The sequence below is a fragment of the Physeter macrocephalus genome, chromosome 11, assembly GCF_002837175.3.
Source record: "Physeter macrocephalus isolate SW-GA chromosome 11, ASM283717v5, whole genome shotgun sequence".
NCBI classification, from domain to species: Eukaryota; Metazoa; Chordata; class Mammalia; order Artiodactyla; family Physeteridae; genus Physeter; species Physeter macrocephalus.
The window spans coordinates 134,714,309-134,733,200 of NC_041224.1; the positions used below are offsets into that span (position 1 = coordinate 134,714,309).

Here is an 18,892-nt window from a genome sequence, read left to right on the forward strand (position 1 = left end):
TAGCCAGGTCATGGAAGCAACCTAAATGTCCATTGATAGACAAATGGATAAAGAAGATGTGGTACATATATACAATGGAATATTACTCAGCCATAAAAAGGAATGAAATTGGGTCATTTGTAGAGACGTGGATGGACCTACAGACTGTCGTACAGAGTGAAGTAAGAAAGAGGAAAAACAAGTATCATATATTAACACTTATATGTGGAACCTAGAAAAATGGTACAGGTGCACCAGTTTGCAAGGCAGAAATAGAGACAGGGATGTAGAGAACAAACGTATGGACACCAAGGGGGAAAGCGGCAGGGGGACGGGGGTGGTGGTGGTGGTGATGTGATGAACTGAGAGATTGGGATTGACATGTATACACCGATGGGTATAAAATGGATGACTAATAAGAACCTGCTGTATAAAAAAATAAATAAAAGAAAATTCCAAAAAAGAAATCTCTTAAAGAAATTGAAAATAGAGGAAAAAAACTAAATTTTAGTTTTGATTGCTATTCAGATGTAAACATTTTCCATCAATAGCTAATTTTTTATGTGGGTGTATATAGTATCTTTGCCCTATTTTGATGTAATATTCTTACTACAGTAAAATAATTATGTACACATGTAATAAAAAACTATGAAAATCAATAAATGTAATGCACCTCATTAACATAACAATGGTCAAAAATCACATAATCATCTCAATTGACGCAGAAAAAACATTTGACAAAATTCAACACTCTTTCATGAAAAAAACATTAAAAAACTAGGAAAAGAAGGAAATTACCTCAACATAATAAATGTCACATATGAAAAGCGTACAGCTAACATACTCAATGGTGAAAAACTGAATGCTTTTCCTCTAAGATCAGGAACAAGGCAAGGATGTCCACCCTTGCCACTTCTATTCAACATAGTACTGGAAGTCCTAGCCAGAGCAACTAGGCAAGAAAAAGAAATAAGCATTTGAATTGGAAAGGTAGAAATAAAATTATCTCTGTTTACAGATGACATGGTCTTATATGTAGAAAACCCTAAAGATTCCACAAAAATACTATTAGAACTAATGAATAAATTCAGCAAAGTTGCAGGATACAAAATCAACCCTCAAAAATCAGTTGTGTCTCTTACACTAACAATGAACAATATGAAAAGAAAACTAAGAAAATAATCCCATTTATAAGAGCATCAAAAAGAATTAAATACTTAGGAATAAGCTTAACCAAGGAAGTGAAAGACTTATACATTGAAAACTATAAAATATTGCTGAAAGAAAGAAAAGACAAAAATAAATGGAAAGACATCCCATTCGTGTTCATGTTTTTGGATTAGATATAACATTATTAAAATACTACCCATACTACCCAGTCATCTAGAGATTCAATGCAATCCCTTTCAAAATCCCAATGGCATTTTTTGCAGAAATAGAAAAACCATCCTAAAATACATATGGAATCTCAAGGGACCCTAAACAGCCAAAACAATCTTGAGAAAGAATAACAAAGCTGGGGCCTCACACTTCCTGATTTCAAAACATATTACAAACCTACAGTAATCAAAACAGTGTAGTACTGGCATAAAGACAGACATAAAGACTAATGGAACAAAATAGAGAGCCCAGAAATAAACCCTTGCATATATGGTCAACTGATCTTTGACAAGGGCACTAAGGCTATATAATGGGAAAAGGACAGTCTCTTCAACAAATGGTGTTGGGAAAACTAGATATCCACATGCAAAAGAATCAAGAGGAAGCCTCATCTTACACCACATACAAAAATTAACTCAAAATGAATTAGAGACCTAAATGTAGAACATGAAACTATAAAACTCCTGGAAGAAAACATAGGGGGAAATCTTCATGACATTGGAATGGAAATGACTTCCTAAAAATGACACCACAAGCACAGGCAACAAAAGCAAAACTAAACAAATGAAACTACATCAAACTTAAAAATGTCTGCACAGCAAAGGGAACAATAAACAGAGTGGAAAAGTAACCTATGAAATGGGAGAAAATATTGCAAGCCATGTATCAGACAAGGGGTTAATATTCAGAATATTTAAAGAACTCCTACAACTTAACAACAATAATAAAAATAACCAACTAAAAAATGGGCAAAGGACTTACACAGATATTTCTCCAAAGAAGATATATAAATGGCCAACAAGCATATGAAAAGATGCTCCATATCACTAATCATCAATGAAACACAAATCAAAACAACAATGAAATATCACCTCTCAATCATTAGGATTGCTAGTATTTAAAAAACAATAACAAAAACAACAGAAAACAACAAGTATGAGCAAGGATGTAGAGAAAAATGGAACTCTTGCACACTGCTGGCAGCAATGTAACATGGTGTAGCTACTATGGAAAACAGTACAGAGATTCCTCAAAAAATCAAAAATAGAACTACCATATGATCCAGCAATCCTATTTCTGGGTATATATCCAAAAGAAAACAGGATCTCAAAGAGATATTTGCACACCCATGTTCATTGTAGCATTATTTACAATAGTCAAGATGTATAAGCAACTTAAACATCCATCAATGGACGAATGGATCAGTAAAATGTGATATTGATACATATACGTCTGTACACACACACACACACACACAATGGAATATTATTTGGTCTTATAAAAGAAGGAAATCCTAACAAATGCTACAACATGGATGAACCTTGAGGACATCATGCTAAGTGAAATAAGCCAATTATAAAAAGACACTCTGCATGATTCTATTTATAAGAGGTCTCTAAAGTAACCAAACTCACAGAAGCAGAAAGTAGAATGGTAGTTGCCAGGGCTGAGGAGAGGAGAATAGGGGTGTTGTTTCTGAATGGATAGAGTTTCAGTCATTCAAGATGGAAAAGTTATAGAGATCTGTTGTACAACAACATGCATATAGTGAACAATACTGTACTGTATATTTGTAAAAATTGTGAAGAGGGTAAATTGCATTTTTTGTCACAATGAAAAAAAAAAAGATATGAGACAATAATGTCAGGAGCCAACACCTTGCTATATAATATTGTACACTGCCACATGAGCCTGCAAGAAATAATAGAAACTAACTGAATAAACCATAATAGCATCCTTCTAGTTACCTATATAAGAATAGGCTTAAATTAAGTCAAGTGTTTTGGATCTGTCTGAGACAGAGAGCTATCTCAGATGCACAAACAAAAAATTTACAGGAAAATGATTATATAATAATTTATCTATTTTAAAATATTTTATCAGGTATTTGCACTTGAAGATTCTTCCTAGTATTCAGATAAAAATTTTCTATCAGAATAAACTGAGCATAGAAAAGATCATCAGCATTCCAAAATGTCCTTGGTATTAGCCAACAGCACAATAATTGTATGCTTTTCCCATCTGTTTTCATTGCTGGGAATCTTAAGAAGGCATCTAGGGTAACTCCATGCCTGCCAGAACCTCACTTAATAGACTTAAGATTAAAATCACTTTAAATTCTTATGCTTAAGATTTATTTTCAGTTTGTCAAGACTTAAAATGACATGCCCCCATCATGATTATAAGACGCAGTTGTGCTTTTCTATCTACAATAATTAAACACCCAAGTACCCTATCTACTTAAAATAGATAAAAATACACACACACAAAAACTCCAACCTGCATCTATTTTCCCATGCTTAGAAGTCAAATAATGCATATAATTGCAGTGATCATGCATCCAGAGTTTACCAAAAGTCTGAATCCCAGTTTCCATTTCTAAATTAATGTTTATAGATAATGTCTACTGGTGAATAGATAAAATCCTGAGAATTCTTAATATCTCAACATTGGAAGAAAAGGAAATGAGGGAGAGAAATGGTGAAGAACTGTACAAGGAACCGACCTGGGCTTTGTGGTGAAATGGAAGATCAAACCAAATTCAGAGGATATTCTCCCCATGGAAATAAGATAAATGTCCCCTCTCGTCCCCCAGTGAAAGGAAAGGAAAAAAGATCTACATACTGCTTTTTCTTTTTAGTTGTTTGAAGCCAAAATCTAACCAAATAAAAACTGACCAAAATAAAGAACTCAGGAATGAAGCCAGTAAAATTGGGACTGGTGAGCTCTGAATGTACTTAAAGGTGGAAGAAAGGCTTTTTTTTTTAAGTGGGAATTATGGTTATAAAACACAATATAAATATTATAACCTTTACAATGTAAAATAACACGAAACTAAAATCTGGAGGGTAAGAGGAGCTGAGATGGAAATAAATGTAAGAAGTTAGTATTCTCATCTTTCACAGCAAGGAGTAAATCAATATTAGCTAAAATAGAAATATGTAGTTTTTTAAATAATGATTTTCATTTCTTAATGTTTTTCATAATCACTTCAACATTTAAGACAGTATTTCCTAAAAAGCCCTCTGATGAAGAAACAATTTCTCAAAAGTTCCATAATTCCTCTAGTTTCACATCAGTTTCTTTTTCTTCTATTAAATTCAAATAAGATTAAATATAATGTTTCTTACTATAAAGTAACTCATGTAATATATGTGCATTAATCCATTCATCCCTCTATCTGTATGTATCTATATGGATGCAGAGATGACTGGTGTGCATCTAACAGTTCATTTCTGAATGATGGGAACTGGTGGCTTTTAAATTTTCTATTCTTTATACTTCGCTGCACTGTTCGGATTATTTATGGCACATATGCACAATTTTTATTTAAAAAGGACATAGTGAGTGAGAAGGCCTACTGAAGGTTTTACATATGCTCAGGACAACCCTTCGAACTTTCAGAGAGAAAAGTCTGCTGATCACCTACTGAGTCACTCTAAAATTCTTCCAGGCTGACAATAAGGAAAGTGGGGCACCGGAAATGCTATAGTTCCAATATTTAGGAACTTTTAAAACAGGGATCAAAACATTCACAAAAGAGGTCTTTTCTTAACCCATGATGTAATCTTTGTGATCTTAGAATGGTCACAGTTCTTTATAACTACCACAGAATATCTCCACAGTTCATTACAACTACCATTATAATTACAGTGCTATATTGGATTTCAAAACAACAACACTTCAAGGCATTAAAATATCATTTTATGAATACACAGTCTATCTTCTATTCTACCTTTAATAAGGTACTACTCCTAAATCTGCCTAAATGAAATAAATATGTCCAAGGGGAAAAGATATAGCTCATCTAAGTAAAATGCATATCTGTGAATCAAAACAATAAATCTTACATATGAATTATCTAATATACTTAAATAAGACACATACCAGCAGAGGTGCTCCCATTGTCTTAATAAAACGATGAATGTTCAGTGTAGTCAATGACTGTTCCATTAGTGTTCTCCTACATTTCTGGGTCAAGTCCAAGACTGGTTTACAATGAAAAAAATAGAGATGTGCGTATTCTATATCTTCAGTGCTGTAAATTAAAAATTAGGGCCAGACCCACTTGAAGTTCAACGTGTGATCCTTCTACCATGCAGAAATATATAACAAATCTCTTTGTCCATGCTTTTGAATTACTGTTTTGGTAAAATCCTAAAACAGTATAACAAAATTAAATGGACCTAAGCAAAAAAGAGGATATAAGAAATTTCTGAGTTGTATAAACAGTTTTTTTCCTGAACTCTTTCATATGGTATCTTCTAAATTAGAGACAGGTCTACACAATCTTTTTTTTTTAGATAAAAGACTGTCACCTTGAGGACAATGAGATTATCTTAAAATATAGTAGCTTTTCTATAGCTGTGCTAAATAAATAAAGCTTTGTAACACAAATTTTCTAGGTTTAATTTAAACTCAAATCTGTTTTGAATAAACTTCAGCCAAAACATGCCTTAAGATAGAAACCATGTGACACTTTGTGGGAGTTAGTGAGTTTGTATCTGAAATATTACAAAACTCAGCAAATATGGCTTATAATTTGAGTTGTGGCATTCCCTTCAATATGAGAATTCACAGATAAACTTATAGTGAGTAAGTAAGGTTTGCCAAAATTAAAATAGCATTTTATAAATCTCCATATGGCATTAGTAGAGTTTGGCAAAATACTGCAAATTTTTATTTTTACAATATTATTTTAATTCTTGATACATGCTTCAACTGAGCTCCAAGATTCACTGATTTCAATTTTAATTGCAAAGTAATTTCTAATAGATTCAGTGATTAAAGAAATGATCATTCAAAGATTACTTAATGCCTAAACTGTTAGGCCCTATGCTAAATATAAGAGAATAAGATGAATAAGATGATTCAAATCCTTGAGGGGCTTAGGCTAAAGGACATATATTTAGTAAAAAAAAATGAAAATGTGATTCATAAGTGCTAGAATATACAAAGTGCTATGAGAAACAAAGAAATATTTCATTCTGTTTCAAGTCAGGAAAGGGAAGGGAACGGAAGAGAAGGGAAGGGAAGGGAGATCATCATAGAGACTGAAAACAGAAAGAGAGAATGACTTCTCCAAGAAGATAAGACTAATGGGTATTTCAGACAAAAGGAACTATACAACCAAGACCCAATCAAAGTATATAACTTTTTGAGAGGAACCGTAAATAGTCACATATTGCTGAAAGAAAAGTGTTGAGAGCAAGAGGACCCAGCTGAGGTTCGACTACCTATCATAACCTCTGAAATAATAAAATAATGTTGGAAAGTTATTTAATCAGGGATCATTTGGTTGTAGGTAACAGACACCAAAAAGGTGAGAGTGAGGAGGATTTACTGGCAGTTTAGAAGAGCATCTCACAGAATACAAGGAAAATTCAAGTAACTGGATCACAGAATAAATGTATAGATCTGAACAGCAAGAGTTCAGGGACATTTGGCCATCAACACTTTTTACCCCCCCATTCTCTCTGCTTTACTTCTACATGGGCAAAACATTCCTGTGGGCAAGAGAGCCAAAATGCTGTATAGTCCAGCTTCTTCATGCCCAATTCCAAGTTCCTGGAAAAAGGCATCCTATCAGCTCAGGTAAGTCCATGGATTGGATGACTCTAGGTCAGGTGGCCACCTCCAACTTAACTGACTGTGATATGTATGAGGTAGGGGTAACACCCTTCTTGGCCTATACACAGATTCTTTAAGAAGGGAATATGGGGAGGTAGCAGAAAGTACTGGTGTCTCTATAGCATACTACCTCTTGTACTACCTATCACATATACCCTTCTTTTTTTATTTTTTTACCATTAAAAAAATTTATTGAAGCATAGTTGATTTACAATGTTGTATTAGTTTCAGGTGTACAGCAAAGTGAATCAGATATATATATATATATATATATATATATATATCAGATATATATCTCCACTCTTTTTTAGATTCTTTTCCCATATAGGCCATTACAAAGCATATATACCCTTCTTAATCGACATTTCAAACATACTCAGGCCCAACATGATATAACAATTAATATACTATTCAATGTTATTGCCCCAGCAACTAGAATAGTGCCTAGAACATAGAAGGCATTCAATAAATATTTGTTGAATGAAAGAATGAACAAAGGAAAGAAAAAAATAAAAAGAACAAATGAAAGAAAAGATACATTCACCTCTTCCCCATTAGGAGACAACTCGAAGTCATCACTAACTACTTCACTCAGAAGTGATGTCCCAGGACTACATTATTCTGAATCCACAGTCCTTCCCTATCACATCAGGTCCAGATATGACTCGTCACCATTTTGTAGCCATGAATAAATGAGAATGAAAACTTCTCCAATATGTCATATACTCAAAAGTTTATGAAAAACAGAATAACTCTACATTTTTAAATTCTTATTTTTAAAATGGGGGAAAGCATAAATCCTTCCAGAATATTACCATGTTTAGTGATAGATCAATATATAGTCTGTCTTGCTGAACAGTATTCGTAAAATAAATGAGAGGACTTATACCTTGTCAATAAATAACCAAACCTCTATGTTTTAAGCATGTCACTGTTACTTGCAATTATTCATTAACAGAAAAATAAAGAAGAGAGTAATGCAAGAGAAAATACAAACAACCCTCAGAGAAAGTGTGGGGCTAGCACAGAATCATAATGGGACTGAGAATCTCAAGGTTCCCCCATTCCAAGATGGGAAATTGGTAGTCTACATTGGGAGTAGCAAAGTAGCTGGCTACACTACTGCTCACTGTAAGTATATTGAGACTCAGTGACTACCTACCATAAAGTTTTAGGGTACTGTCAGCATGATTCTCAAATTGTTAAAAACATTAATTCTTATACAAATAGCAAACATGCATCAAAATTTTATTTAACTCACTGAGGGAACCAGCAGAAAGGCAGTTCAATAAGAAGACAGAAAAAGGAATGCTGGTTAATGTCTTCTTTGCAAGCACTTCACTCTCTGCCTATCCACTCCCCGCAAAAAAAAAAAAAAAAAAAAGAAAAAAAAATTGTTTCACTTTATCAGTTTTCTGTGTACTAACCTCCATGTTTACAAAGTTGTAAAATGTCTGGGATTTAATTAATTGTGTGTGGTATATCAAATAGTCACTATTTTCTGAGAGGTGAACAGGAGGGCTCGTTAAAAACTCTTGCATGGTTTAAAAAGGTCACACAATCACCATTTTGCCCTGCTTTGGATTCATTTTCCTGAAGAGCATTTTGAAGCCAAACTTAGGAGTCTTCAAATGCACTGGTTATTCCTTGTGTCCCCATGTACTAAACAGAAGAAAAACTTTAACCGTAGGTTGCCCAGCCAAAAGCAGTCCAAAGAAGGTCTCTACCTAAAATTGTAAGCTAGAAACTAGACAAGAAAATTAAACATTTAAAACATTCTGTTCAAAACTGTACTCAAATATATTTACTATTTTTCTGGTATAGTAACTTATGGAACTCTCAGGAAGAATCTCTGGAGCTTAGTTATGAAAGCTGTTATTTTATCACCTATCTGATCACTGTGGCAGATCTATTCATAAAATACACGTGGCCACTCAAGGGATACCATCTTGTGGCTTATCCATACGGCCTTCGTTCACCTTAGTTTAACATCCCTTCTGTATATTTAAGTTCACTTTAGTACAGCAGATAATAGTAATGAAGAGGATTTCAGGTTTCATTTATATATTCACATCTGGTTACGATTCCTCTCAGATAAGTCCACACTGTGGGAGTATAATGGAAATGCTGAATAAGTAATGTGAAATAAGTAAACTTAAAATTGTTAACTTATGCATCTTATACATACCCAATACTTTCCAAAAGGGCAATTTCTGTGGTTAAGACAAATTGGTACGTGGTCCCATACACAAAAGCAGCTTCCATGACTGCTCTGTGCTCTGAAGAAGAGAGAAAGAAGTTGGGAGAGAGGAAGAGTTATTCTATTCAGAATACTTTCCTACACCCTTTTATGCTCTATTATGTTTCAAGAAAAAGCCTTTGTAGGGATCCCAGCTGGGAAAAGGCAGGCAGTTAAAGAAGTTATAAAAAGTCTGTTCTAGTCAAGGTAAGAGAAGAACTAAGAGGGAATAGAAAATGAGCTATACTTGAGAATATATGACAAATCTGTGATCGTTTCTTCCCAGTAGTAGGGAAGAGAATATGAGTTCATCATACAACTTTCATATGTTATATTTTATATACAAATATGTGTACACTATTTCTGGCTTAGTTTTTTTTTAATCAAACTTATTCTTATATACAGTTTAAAGAGACAATTCTACAAGGTGTATTAAGAAAATGAACAGTTCCTCTACCCTCAACCACCATTTCCAACTCCCAAGGGACAGCTACTTTCAACTCTTTTACTCTTCCTTTCAGTATTTACCTCCAAGTCTCTAAATGACCTTCTTATACTCGTATTTCCTGATTTTTTTTTTTTTTTAGTGTTAGTATTTTCTATCGACTTCCCACTATGTAAGATGATAAATTAGCTCTCATTTCCAAAACCCCACTCCACAAATATACACAATTCTATCCCCTCAACGTGCTCAATATAGTCCTAATTTTTATTAGATCAACAGTCAGGATTTACACTGTTGGGACTCAGTAAATACTATTTCCTTTGGAAATTTTTTTCACTACAGTTATAGGTATCTTTTTAAATTTTTGTTTAGATTTCTTGCTAATTTATTCCTAAATTCTTCCACAATTGTCTAACGCTCTGAATACTTCAAATACATCAGTTATATTATCAATTCCCTCTTGTTGCAGACATTTTTGCAGAGCCTTCTGATCTGCTCCAATGTGGACTCTGCTGCTCAACCCGTCTCACAACTTTCATCCTGGGGACTCACTTCATTGTCACCCTGGGGATGCTCTGATTCTCACTCTTACGTTGGGTCCTTGGCCTCTTACCCACATCTTCTTGACTAATTTGTTCCCTTGCTCCCATTCTCTAGCTCCTTCCCAGGAGAGGGTATATGGAATACACATTTTTTGCAACCTTACACTTCTCAAAGTGTCTTTATTCTACTTTCATAACTAACTATAGTTGTCGGCATGTAACATTCTAGCATTTCCCCTGAGAATTTTGAAAGCATAGCTCCACTGTCTTCAGTTCCCAGGACTGCAATTGAGAAGTCCAAAGCCATTCTGATTCTTTTTTTTTTTAATTTATTTATTTATTATTTATTTATTTATTTTTGGCTGCATTGGGTCTTCATTGCTGCGTGCGGGCTTTCTCTAGTTGCGGCGAACGGCGGCTACTCTTCCTTGTGGTGCGCAGGTTTCTCATTGCAGTGGCTTCTCTTTGTTGCGGAGCACGGGCTCTAGGCACACGGGCTTCAGTAGTTGTGGCACATGGGCTCTGTAGTTGTGGCTCGCGGGCTCTAGAGCGCAGACTCAGTAGTTGTGGCACACGGGCTTAGTTCCTCCGCGGCATGTGGGATCTTCCCGGACCAGGGCTTGAACCCGTGTCCCCTGCATTGGCAGGCGGATTCTTAACCACTGCACCACCAGGGAAGTCTTGCCTTCTGATTCTTGATCCTTTCACTGCAATATTTTTTCCTTTCTTGAAGATTTTAGAATAGCGTTTGTTCCCAATATTCTGAAAATTCAATATGAGATGCTCTGGTGTGGCTCTACATTTAAACACTCTGCTGGGATTCGGTGGGCCCTTTCAATTTGGAAGCTCAAAATCCCTCAGTTGTGGGAAATTTTCTTAAAGTGTTTCTTTGAAGATTCCTTCCATTTCATATCTTATTTTCCCTTTTCTCCTCACTGCCATTTCTAGGCAGTTATCTTCCCCTCCCCGACCTAACCTTCTACCACTTGAATCACATATCATCAGATTATTCCACTCACCACTCTGCCTTGTTGGAGTCATCTACAACCTGAGCCAGGGTTAATCCCCCTCATTCCATGAAAAATTTCGCTTCTGTCACACTGTCACACTCTCCGATACTACTCCTATCATAACCTTGGTGATTTTACTATCCCCATAGATGATCCTCGCAAAATCCTAGCCTTTCAGTCCTTGGTCTTCTCTGGAGACTCCAGTGATCTCTCTTCAGCCCTGCCTTACCCACTCACTGCCATGGTCCCACTCCAAGCTTTGTAATCACCAATCACTGCAAATCCCTCCAAAATGTCCAGCACTCCTCCCAACACACATATCCCCACACACACACCCTTCCATCTCCAGGTCACCCTGTCTAGTACATAACTTTAACCTTCCCGGACCTACAGTCCTACCATTTTCACCATCCTTTATCCACCTCGGGTCCTCTCTTCCCTCCTAACCCAGCTTAAATTCCATGGTCAGTCTTTATAATCACTCCCCTGCCTGTCTAGCTAAAACACAGTCCAAGTATAAATCAAATAATCTGCCTATTCTGTACTTACATCCATGAAAGTGAATATGGCTGGGGGAAAAAAAAAAAAGGAAAGAAAACAAGAACCTGCTAGCAGCACCATGTCAATGGTTTCACTTTAGATTACTGGCATCAACTATTACTGCTGCCTAGCAACCATTCTTTATTTTCAGGCCTTCTAAAACAACTATTTCATCTCTTCTTTCCTCAAACTATCTGATCACTTTATTTCTATTTCATTGAGAAAATGAACCAATTAAGAAAAACCCAAAAAAGCTCCCAGCACCGTATCTATCTGCCCCCTTAACTAAATTGATGTCAATATTCTGTCTTCCCTCCTAATACCATAGGCGAATTTTCTGTGCTCCCAGTAAAGAACCACCCCTCCCCCTGTTCACTAGATTCTATCTCCTCTAGTCTATTCAAAGATGTTGCTCCAGTAATTCTGCCCTCTTTTTCCTCCACGATGCATTTTCCTGTTGCTACAAGAACTTTCTTGTCAACATACAAATATGCTTCTTAAAAAATTCTTGAGGACTTCCCTGGTGGTGCAGTGGTTAAGAATCTGCCTGCCAATGCAGGGGACAGGGGTTTGAGCCCTGGTCCAGGAAGATCCCACATGCTGCGGAGCAACTAAGCCCATGCACCACAACTACTGAGCCTGCGCTCTAGAGCCTGTGAGCCACAACTACTGAAGCCCGCATGCCTAGAACCCATGCTTTGCAACAAGAGAAGCCATCGCAACGAGAAGCCCGCACACTGCAATGAACAGTAGCCCCCGCTCGCCGCAACTAGAGAAAGCCCGTGCGCAGCAACGAAGACCCAATGCAGCCAAAAATAAATTAAAGAAGAAAATTTTTTAAAAAAATTCTTCACTTGACCCCACATACTCTTCCAGCCACTGCCCCATATTTCTCCTTCCCTTAAAAGGAAAACTTCTCTGATGAGTCTCTATAGTCACAGTCTCCAACTGCTCTCTACCTATTCTCTTACACCCCTGTCAGGCATTTACCCCTACACCACTCTACAAAAATTGTGTGCATCAAGGGCATGGATAACTTCCATACTGCTAAGCATAATGGTCAACTGGTAGTTCTTATACTAATTAACCTTTCAGTATCCTTTGATACAATTGCTCCTATCTTGTCACTAAAATCCTATCATCACTTTGCTTACACACAGGCCATTCTTTCTGCCTCCTTTACCGACCTGTGGAAGATGAAGTATCTAATGAGTTCAGTCTTCTTCTCTTTTCCATCCAGCCTCACTCCCTTCATGGTCTCCTCTGGCCTCACAACTTTATGTCACAAATTTATATCCCTAGTCTGTATCCCCACTATCAGATGCAGACTAGTAAAATCCCACTACCTTGTTGATATATCTGTACTTGGCTGTCTAACGGGTATTCCACAAGTATAATGTTCAAAAGTGGATTCTAGAGCTTCCTCTCCAAACTGTCTATTTCCACTCTTCCCCACTTAGTTATCAGCAATTTCACCTTCACGTAGCTCAGGCCAAAATCCCAGAGCCACCCTGGTCTCTGCTATTCCTCTCTCATTCTACAACCAATATGTCAGAAAACTCAGTTAGTCTTACATCCAAACTACTGCTAAAATTCAAATGTATTGCCACCACCATTGCTAACCCCCTGGTCCAAGCCACCTACCATCATCTCTTGCCTGCATGATTGCAATAACTTCCTGATTTTCTCCCTTGTTCTACTATAGCTCCTTCTAGTCTATTCCAAACCCAGAAGTCAGACTGACCCTGTTAAAATATAAATCGGGGATTTCTGGCTCCCTGTATAGCTCATCCCTCTCATTAATTACAATTACAAACCATGGACAAAATACAATAACCTGAGGGGCCCTGAAGAATAAACAATAAACAGGCTGATTTTGAAGCGTTATTTTACAAGTACATTAAGTTCAATGGCATACTGTGTAGCCATCAAGCTTTATGTGTATAAAAATTGAAATTTCCAATAAATAACTTTATTTCATAGAGCACATATAATTTTTTAAATGTCTTTAACAACATTTTATATTAACATGTTCAAGTTATAACCATTAACAAGTAAAAATCCTGAAAGCGTAACTACAATTTGTTCATGAAACATTTATAAACTTTTTTATGACAAAATTACCTATGAATGTGCAAGGTGATGCTGTCAAAATTAGATTTTTTTTAAATGAAGAAAAATATGTCATAAACAGCAAATAGCAAGGTAAAAAAGGAAGCCAAGACAGTCAACAACATTTATCAAATACTATAAACTACTATATCAGGTACCACGAGGACTGTAAGGAAATAAAAACAGTAATAGCTGATCACAGAGCACCAGGAAACTTTTTAGTTATTCAAATTCACTTGGTCCTCACAATAACACTAAGAGGTAGGCACAATTATTTTCACCACCGTAGTGACCAGGAAACAGGCTTAATAAGTAAGTTGTCCAAGGTCATACTGTAAGTAGTTGGTGGAACAGGGAGTCTAACCTAGGCGTCTGGCTGCAGAGTTCTCGTTCAAGCACTATACTATGCTGCCTGTTTGAAGAAAGAAAATATAATAGTAAAAGATGGTTTAAATTTATTTTAAAATATTAAGATTGTGGTCAAAATATACTATGTTAAGTCCTTCAACATAAACACCCATGTATAGAGGCATGACAAAGATTAATATAAAAGTTGATAAATACCTGGTGTTCCAATGGCTCTGACATATGAGAATGCAATGTTTGCTTTTCCTTTCAGAGCATTTTCTGTGTTCTGAAGGTCTTCCAGAGTGGTAATATATTTTACTTCATTAAAAAGAAGAGCACTGAAATAAATAAAGATGTAGTTGGTAGAAAAATCTGACATGTACTTAGTTATTTAATACATATTTTGAGTAGGTTAAAGAACCTAATCAAAAAAGAAATTTAATCTTTTGAACAAACTCTCAATAGTAAGAACCTAAGCATTTCAAGTCTGAATTAAAATCACCCTCTATATCATTAGTCTGTCACTGAGAACATTAACCAGGGACAGTTGTGAGAAATAGTGTGCGTATCCTCCATCACAACCACCTCAATACATTTAAACTGTATTTACTAGCATCGTATTCTGGACAAATAATCCCTTACAAATCTCTCAGCCATGGACACATTTCAGCCCTTCACACATCTATACTGAAACCATCTTTCCACGGCCTATAAGGCCCTGAATGGTAAGCCTTGCCTACTTCTCCAACATCATTTTGTACTACCATTCCTCATGTCGACCCTACTTTAGGCAACACCTCAGGGCATTTGCACACACCATTCTCTTTGTTGACAGCTGTTCCCTCTGTTCCTTCTCATATATCTGGTCTCAGCTTAAACATCATTGACTTAAGAGAAGCCTCCCTTGTTGGTCCTATATAAGTAGGTCTGTAGCATTTTCCTCTTGAATTTCACACTATTTAATCCTTTGTAGGATCAAATTTAGAATTATTCACGTATATTTTTTTACTTGTTTATCCCTGCCGCTCTCGTTAAACTGTTGCCTTCTTGTGATAGGGACCTTGCATATTTTATCACTATATCCATAATAAATTAGAATAGAACCTGGTACATTGTAAGTATTCAATAAGTATTTGTTGAATGAATGACAGAAAACATAGGGCAGGAATTATTTATTGCCATTCTTCATTTGAAGAAACAGAAGATCAAATCAAAACACTGCAGAGCTTACTCACTCAAAAACACATATACTGAACTGAGGAGCCAGGAACAGAACATAAAACAGGTCTTCTCACTCCTAATTTAGTGATCTTTCCACTTGACCATAATTCTTCCAAATCATCTTTTTTTTAATATAATCTCTATTTATTTATATTTATTTATTTGGCTGCGCTGGTCTTAGTTGCGGCACACGGGATTTTTGTTGTGGCATGTGAGATCTAGTTCCCTGACCAGGGATCAAACTCGGGCCCCCTGCACTGGGAGCGTGGAGTCTTAGCCATTGGACCATCAGAAAAGTCCCCCAAATCATCTTTTTAATATATAGATCAGAATAACTGATCATATTTCTTCATCCAAAAGAATTTCATTTTAAAATTTTCTACTTCTATATAAATTCTCTATCACTAACAACTAATTTCACTTAATCTCCGCATGCATATCTCTGTGTGTGTGTGTGAGTGTGTGTGCGTATTTTTGTTAAGCTAAACTTTAAGCTGTTCCAACTCCACATACTTAAGCAAGCAAAAGTTCATTCCAATAAATTAGTCAATCATAGTTTCCTCTTACGGAAAACATAGCACTTTCCCCTAATATAGCAATTCTCAAACTTTCTGGTCTCAGGATCCCTTTATACCCTTAAAAATTATTGAGCTCTTCAAAGAGCTTTTGTTTATGTAGGTTACATTTATCAATAGTTGCCAAAATAGAAATTAAAATAGCAATTAAAAATATTTATTAATCCCTTAAAAAATAAAAATAAACACCATTGCATATTAACATAACACTTTTTAAATTAAAAATAACTAAATTTCCAAAAGGAAAGAAAAATCTAATGAAAAGAGTGACCTTGTTTTACATTTTTGCAAGTCTCTTTAATATTGGACTAAATAGAAGACAGGTGGATTCGCTTATCTGCTTCTTCGTTCACTCTGTTGTGACATCACACACGCAACACATCATGTAGCCTCTAGAAACTGCACTCATAAAAGAATGAAAGTGAAAAAGGCAAACATCTTAGTATTATTATAAAAATATTGTCACTTTGGGAGCACCCTGAAATGGCTGCCCTAAATTACACTGCTTAAATATTTACCTATATATTACAGATTTCAACTTTTTAAAAGAAATGTAAAACTTGAATTTCTATACCTCCCAGGGCTCTTGTTTTGTTTTTAAAAGAAATATTTACTGGGCAGTACTCACTATTTGCTAGATACTTTCACATGTTTTCATTTAAATCCTCAAAGATATTCTTGGGAAATTCTTTATTACACACACACACACACACACACACTCTCTCACACACACACACACACACACACACACACACACACACACAGAGGAAAAGAACCTCAGGGATTAAGTAATCTGCTCCAGGTCATACCAGTAGTCACTGATAGAGCTGAGATTCTAAACCAGGTCTTCTGACACTTTGCCCGTAACTTTCTAAACTATATTACTGACCACTCATACACGGTAAACCAGGTAAAAAGGGAGGCAATTAATGAATAGCCAGAGAGTCTCAGCAGCGATCTGGGCTACTGGCTACTTATACACTTTTGCTAGCAAGACCAGAATTACCCTTGAGTTACTTCAAAACTGCTGGGAGACACCATCTAGTGAAGTAATTGGACTGCCATGTAAATTCTCGGCTTGGGAATGACATCCATCCATTTACCTTTACTTCTCTAGCAGCTCTAATCCATTTGCTTCAAAAATCTAACCTAGAAGTAGAAATATCCCTAACCTTTTTTCTCAATAAAGACTGGCAAATATAAATTGATAAAAGCCAATGTCTGGGGGGACACTTCCCACATGTCAGGGATAGTACTAAGTACTATATAAGTAGTGGCAGTTTATCAGTTTTGGGACTGCCTGACTCTTCTGCTTTGGGAATTCCAGTTTTCTAAGCCTTCATGGTGGGCAAAGCCCAAGTCCCCACATACAAGCTACTAATACTGTAAACTGCTTTTCCAGGCTCCCTGCTGCTAGGCTATAAGACCCAGAATCACTTATCTGACATCCCAGACTGGGAGCTAGTGATGTAAAGAATCAGGAACAGTGCAGAATTATTTCCAGAAGCAGCAGCAGCAGCAACAGTCAGCTTTGAAGGCAGGAATGACAATAGTGCTAATGACAGCTGTAGTGCTAGCAATGCAAGTTGTGACATCCAATGTCCCCCAGAGACTAGCTCCGTGCTATGATTATGAGCCAAATAACTCAGAGCCAAATAAACCTGAGTCCAGTTCTCCAACCCTTCTAGTGAGCCTGAGATTTCCTACATCTGCTCTAAATTCTTTTCTGCTTAAGCCTGTCAGACCCAGATTCTGAGGCTTATAACTAAGAACACCCAACAATACACTCAGTCTTGCTTAATTTTCATGGCAACCATCTGAGATCAGTACTATCATTAACTCCATTTTACAGATAAGGTCATGGGCCTTAAAGAGGTTATCTTGCCTAATGTCCCAAAGCTCATTAAAGAGTCATTATCCAAGAGGTAATAATACCAAAACTAATGACATTCATAATCTCATGATCTCTGTGATTGTTCCCAATGGCTTCGTAACTTTAATATATTTTTTAATGTTAATTTCCAGAATATGGGGACATCTAGGGATCTCTAGGATCCATTCCATGAGCCTGTGCTCTTTCACTCCAGTTCCAAAGTGGAGAAATGGGTTAAAGGAAAAGTCTGTCTTGCGATTTTCTTGCTCTAAAGATGGGGTAAAACAGCCTGAGGCGGTTCTGACCTGGGAGCTCTTCCTGCCCCAGAAAGGCATTCCTTTTCCTTGGCATACTCTTCCTGAGACCCTCTTAACACAATCATTAGGTAGATAAGATATATAGCCAAGAACTGAATGGGTGTCAGAAAAAAAAAAAAAGGAACTCAGGAGTCTTCCTGACCCTGCTTTTAGAGCAGCAGGTTGCTCAGCCTTTTTTCAGAAAAAAAAAAAGACCACTTTTATATCATATTTCTGCCATTATTCAAATTCTAAAAAACCCAATAAAAACAAAAGGTTACCTTCTATTTTGTCTTACCAAAACTCCTAGGGAAAAAAAGCAAAGAGGGAGGAGGGGAAAGAGGGAGAGATGAAGGAGAGAGACAGACAAATTACTTTTACCTAAATTAATTACAGTTGACCCTCAGTATCCATGGGTTCCACATTTGCAGGTTCAGCCAACTGCAGGTGGAAAATATTTGGAAAAAATAATTCCAGAAAAGTCTAAAAAACAAAACTTGAATTTGCCATATACTGACAACTATTTACACAGCATTTACATTGTATTAGGTATTATAAGTAATCTAGAGATGATTTAAAGTATACAGGAGCTACTAGAGCTAATCAATGAATTTGGTAAAGTAGCAGGATACAAAATTAATGCACAGAAATCTCTGGCATTCCTATACACTAATGATGAAAAATCTGAAAAAGAAATTAAG

General features: G+C 36.2%; 1 protein-coding gene across 2 annotated transcripts in view; it reads right to left on the reverse strand.

Annotated features, from left to right (window-relative positions):
- Nucleotides 1–18,892, reverse strand: part of TXNDC16 (thioredoxin domain containing 16) — a 124,172-nt gene that overhangs the window by 78,569 nt on the left and 26,711 nt on the right. For both annotated transcript variants that reach the window (XM_055088431.1, XM_028495865.2), the window contains exons 6-8: nt 14,443–14,564; nt 9,179–9,269; nt 5,248–5,398 (exon numbers count right to left, since the gene is read on the reverse strand). In XM_055088431.1, the coding sequence (XP_054944406.1) occupies nt 5,248–5,398; nt 9,179–9,269; nt 14,443–14,564 (364 nt within the window). The remainder of the gene's footprint in view (nt 1–5,247; nt 5,399–9,178; nt 9,270–14,442; nt 14,565–18,892) is intronic.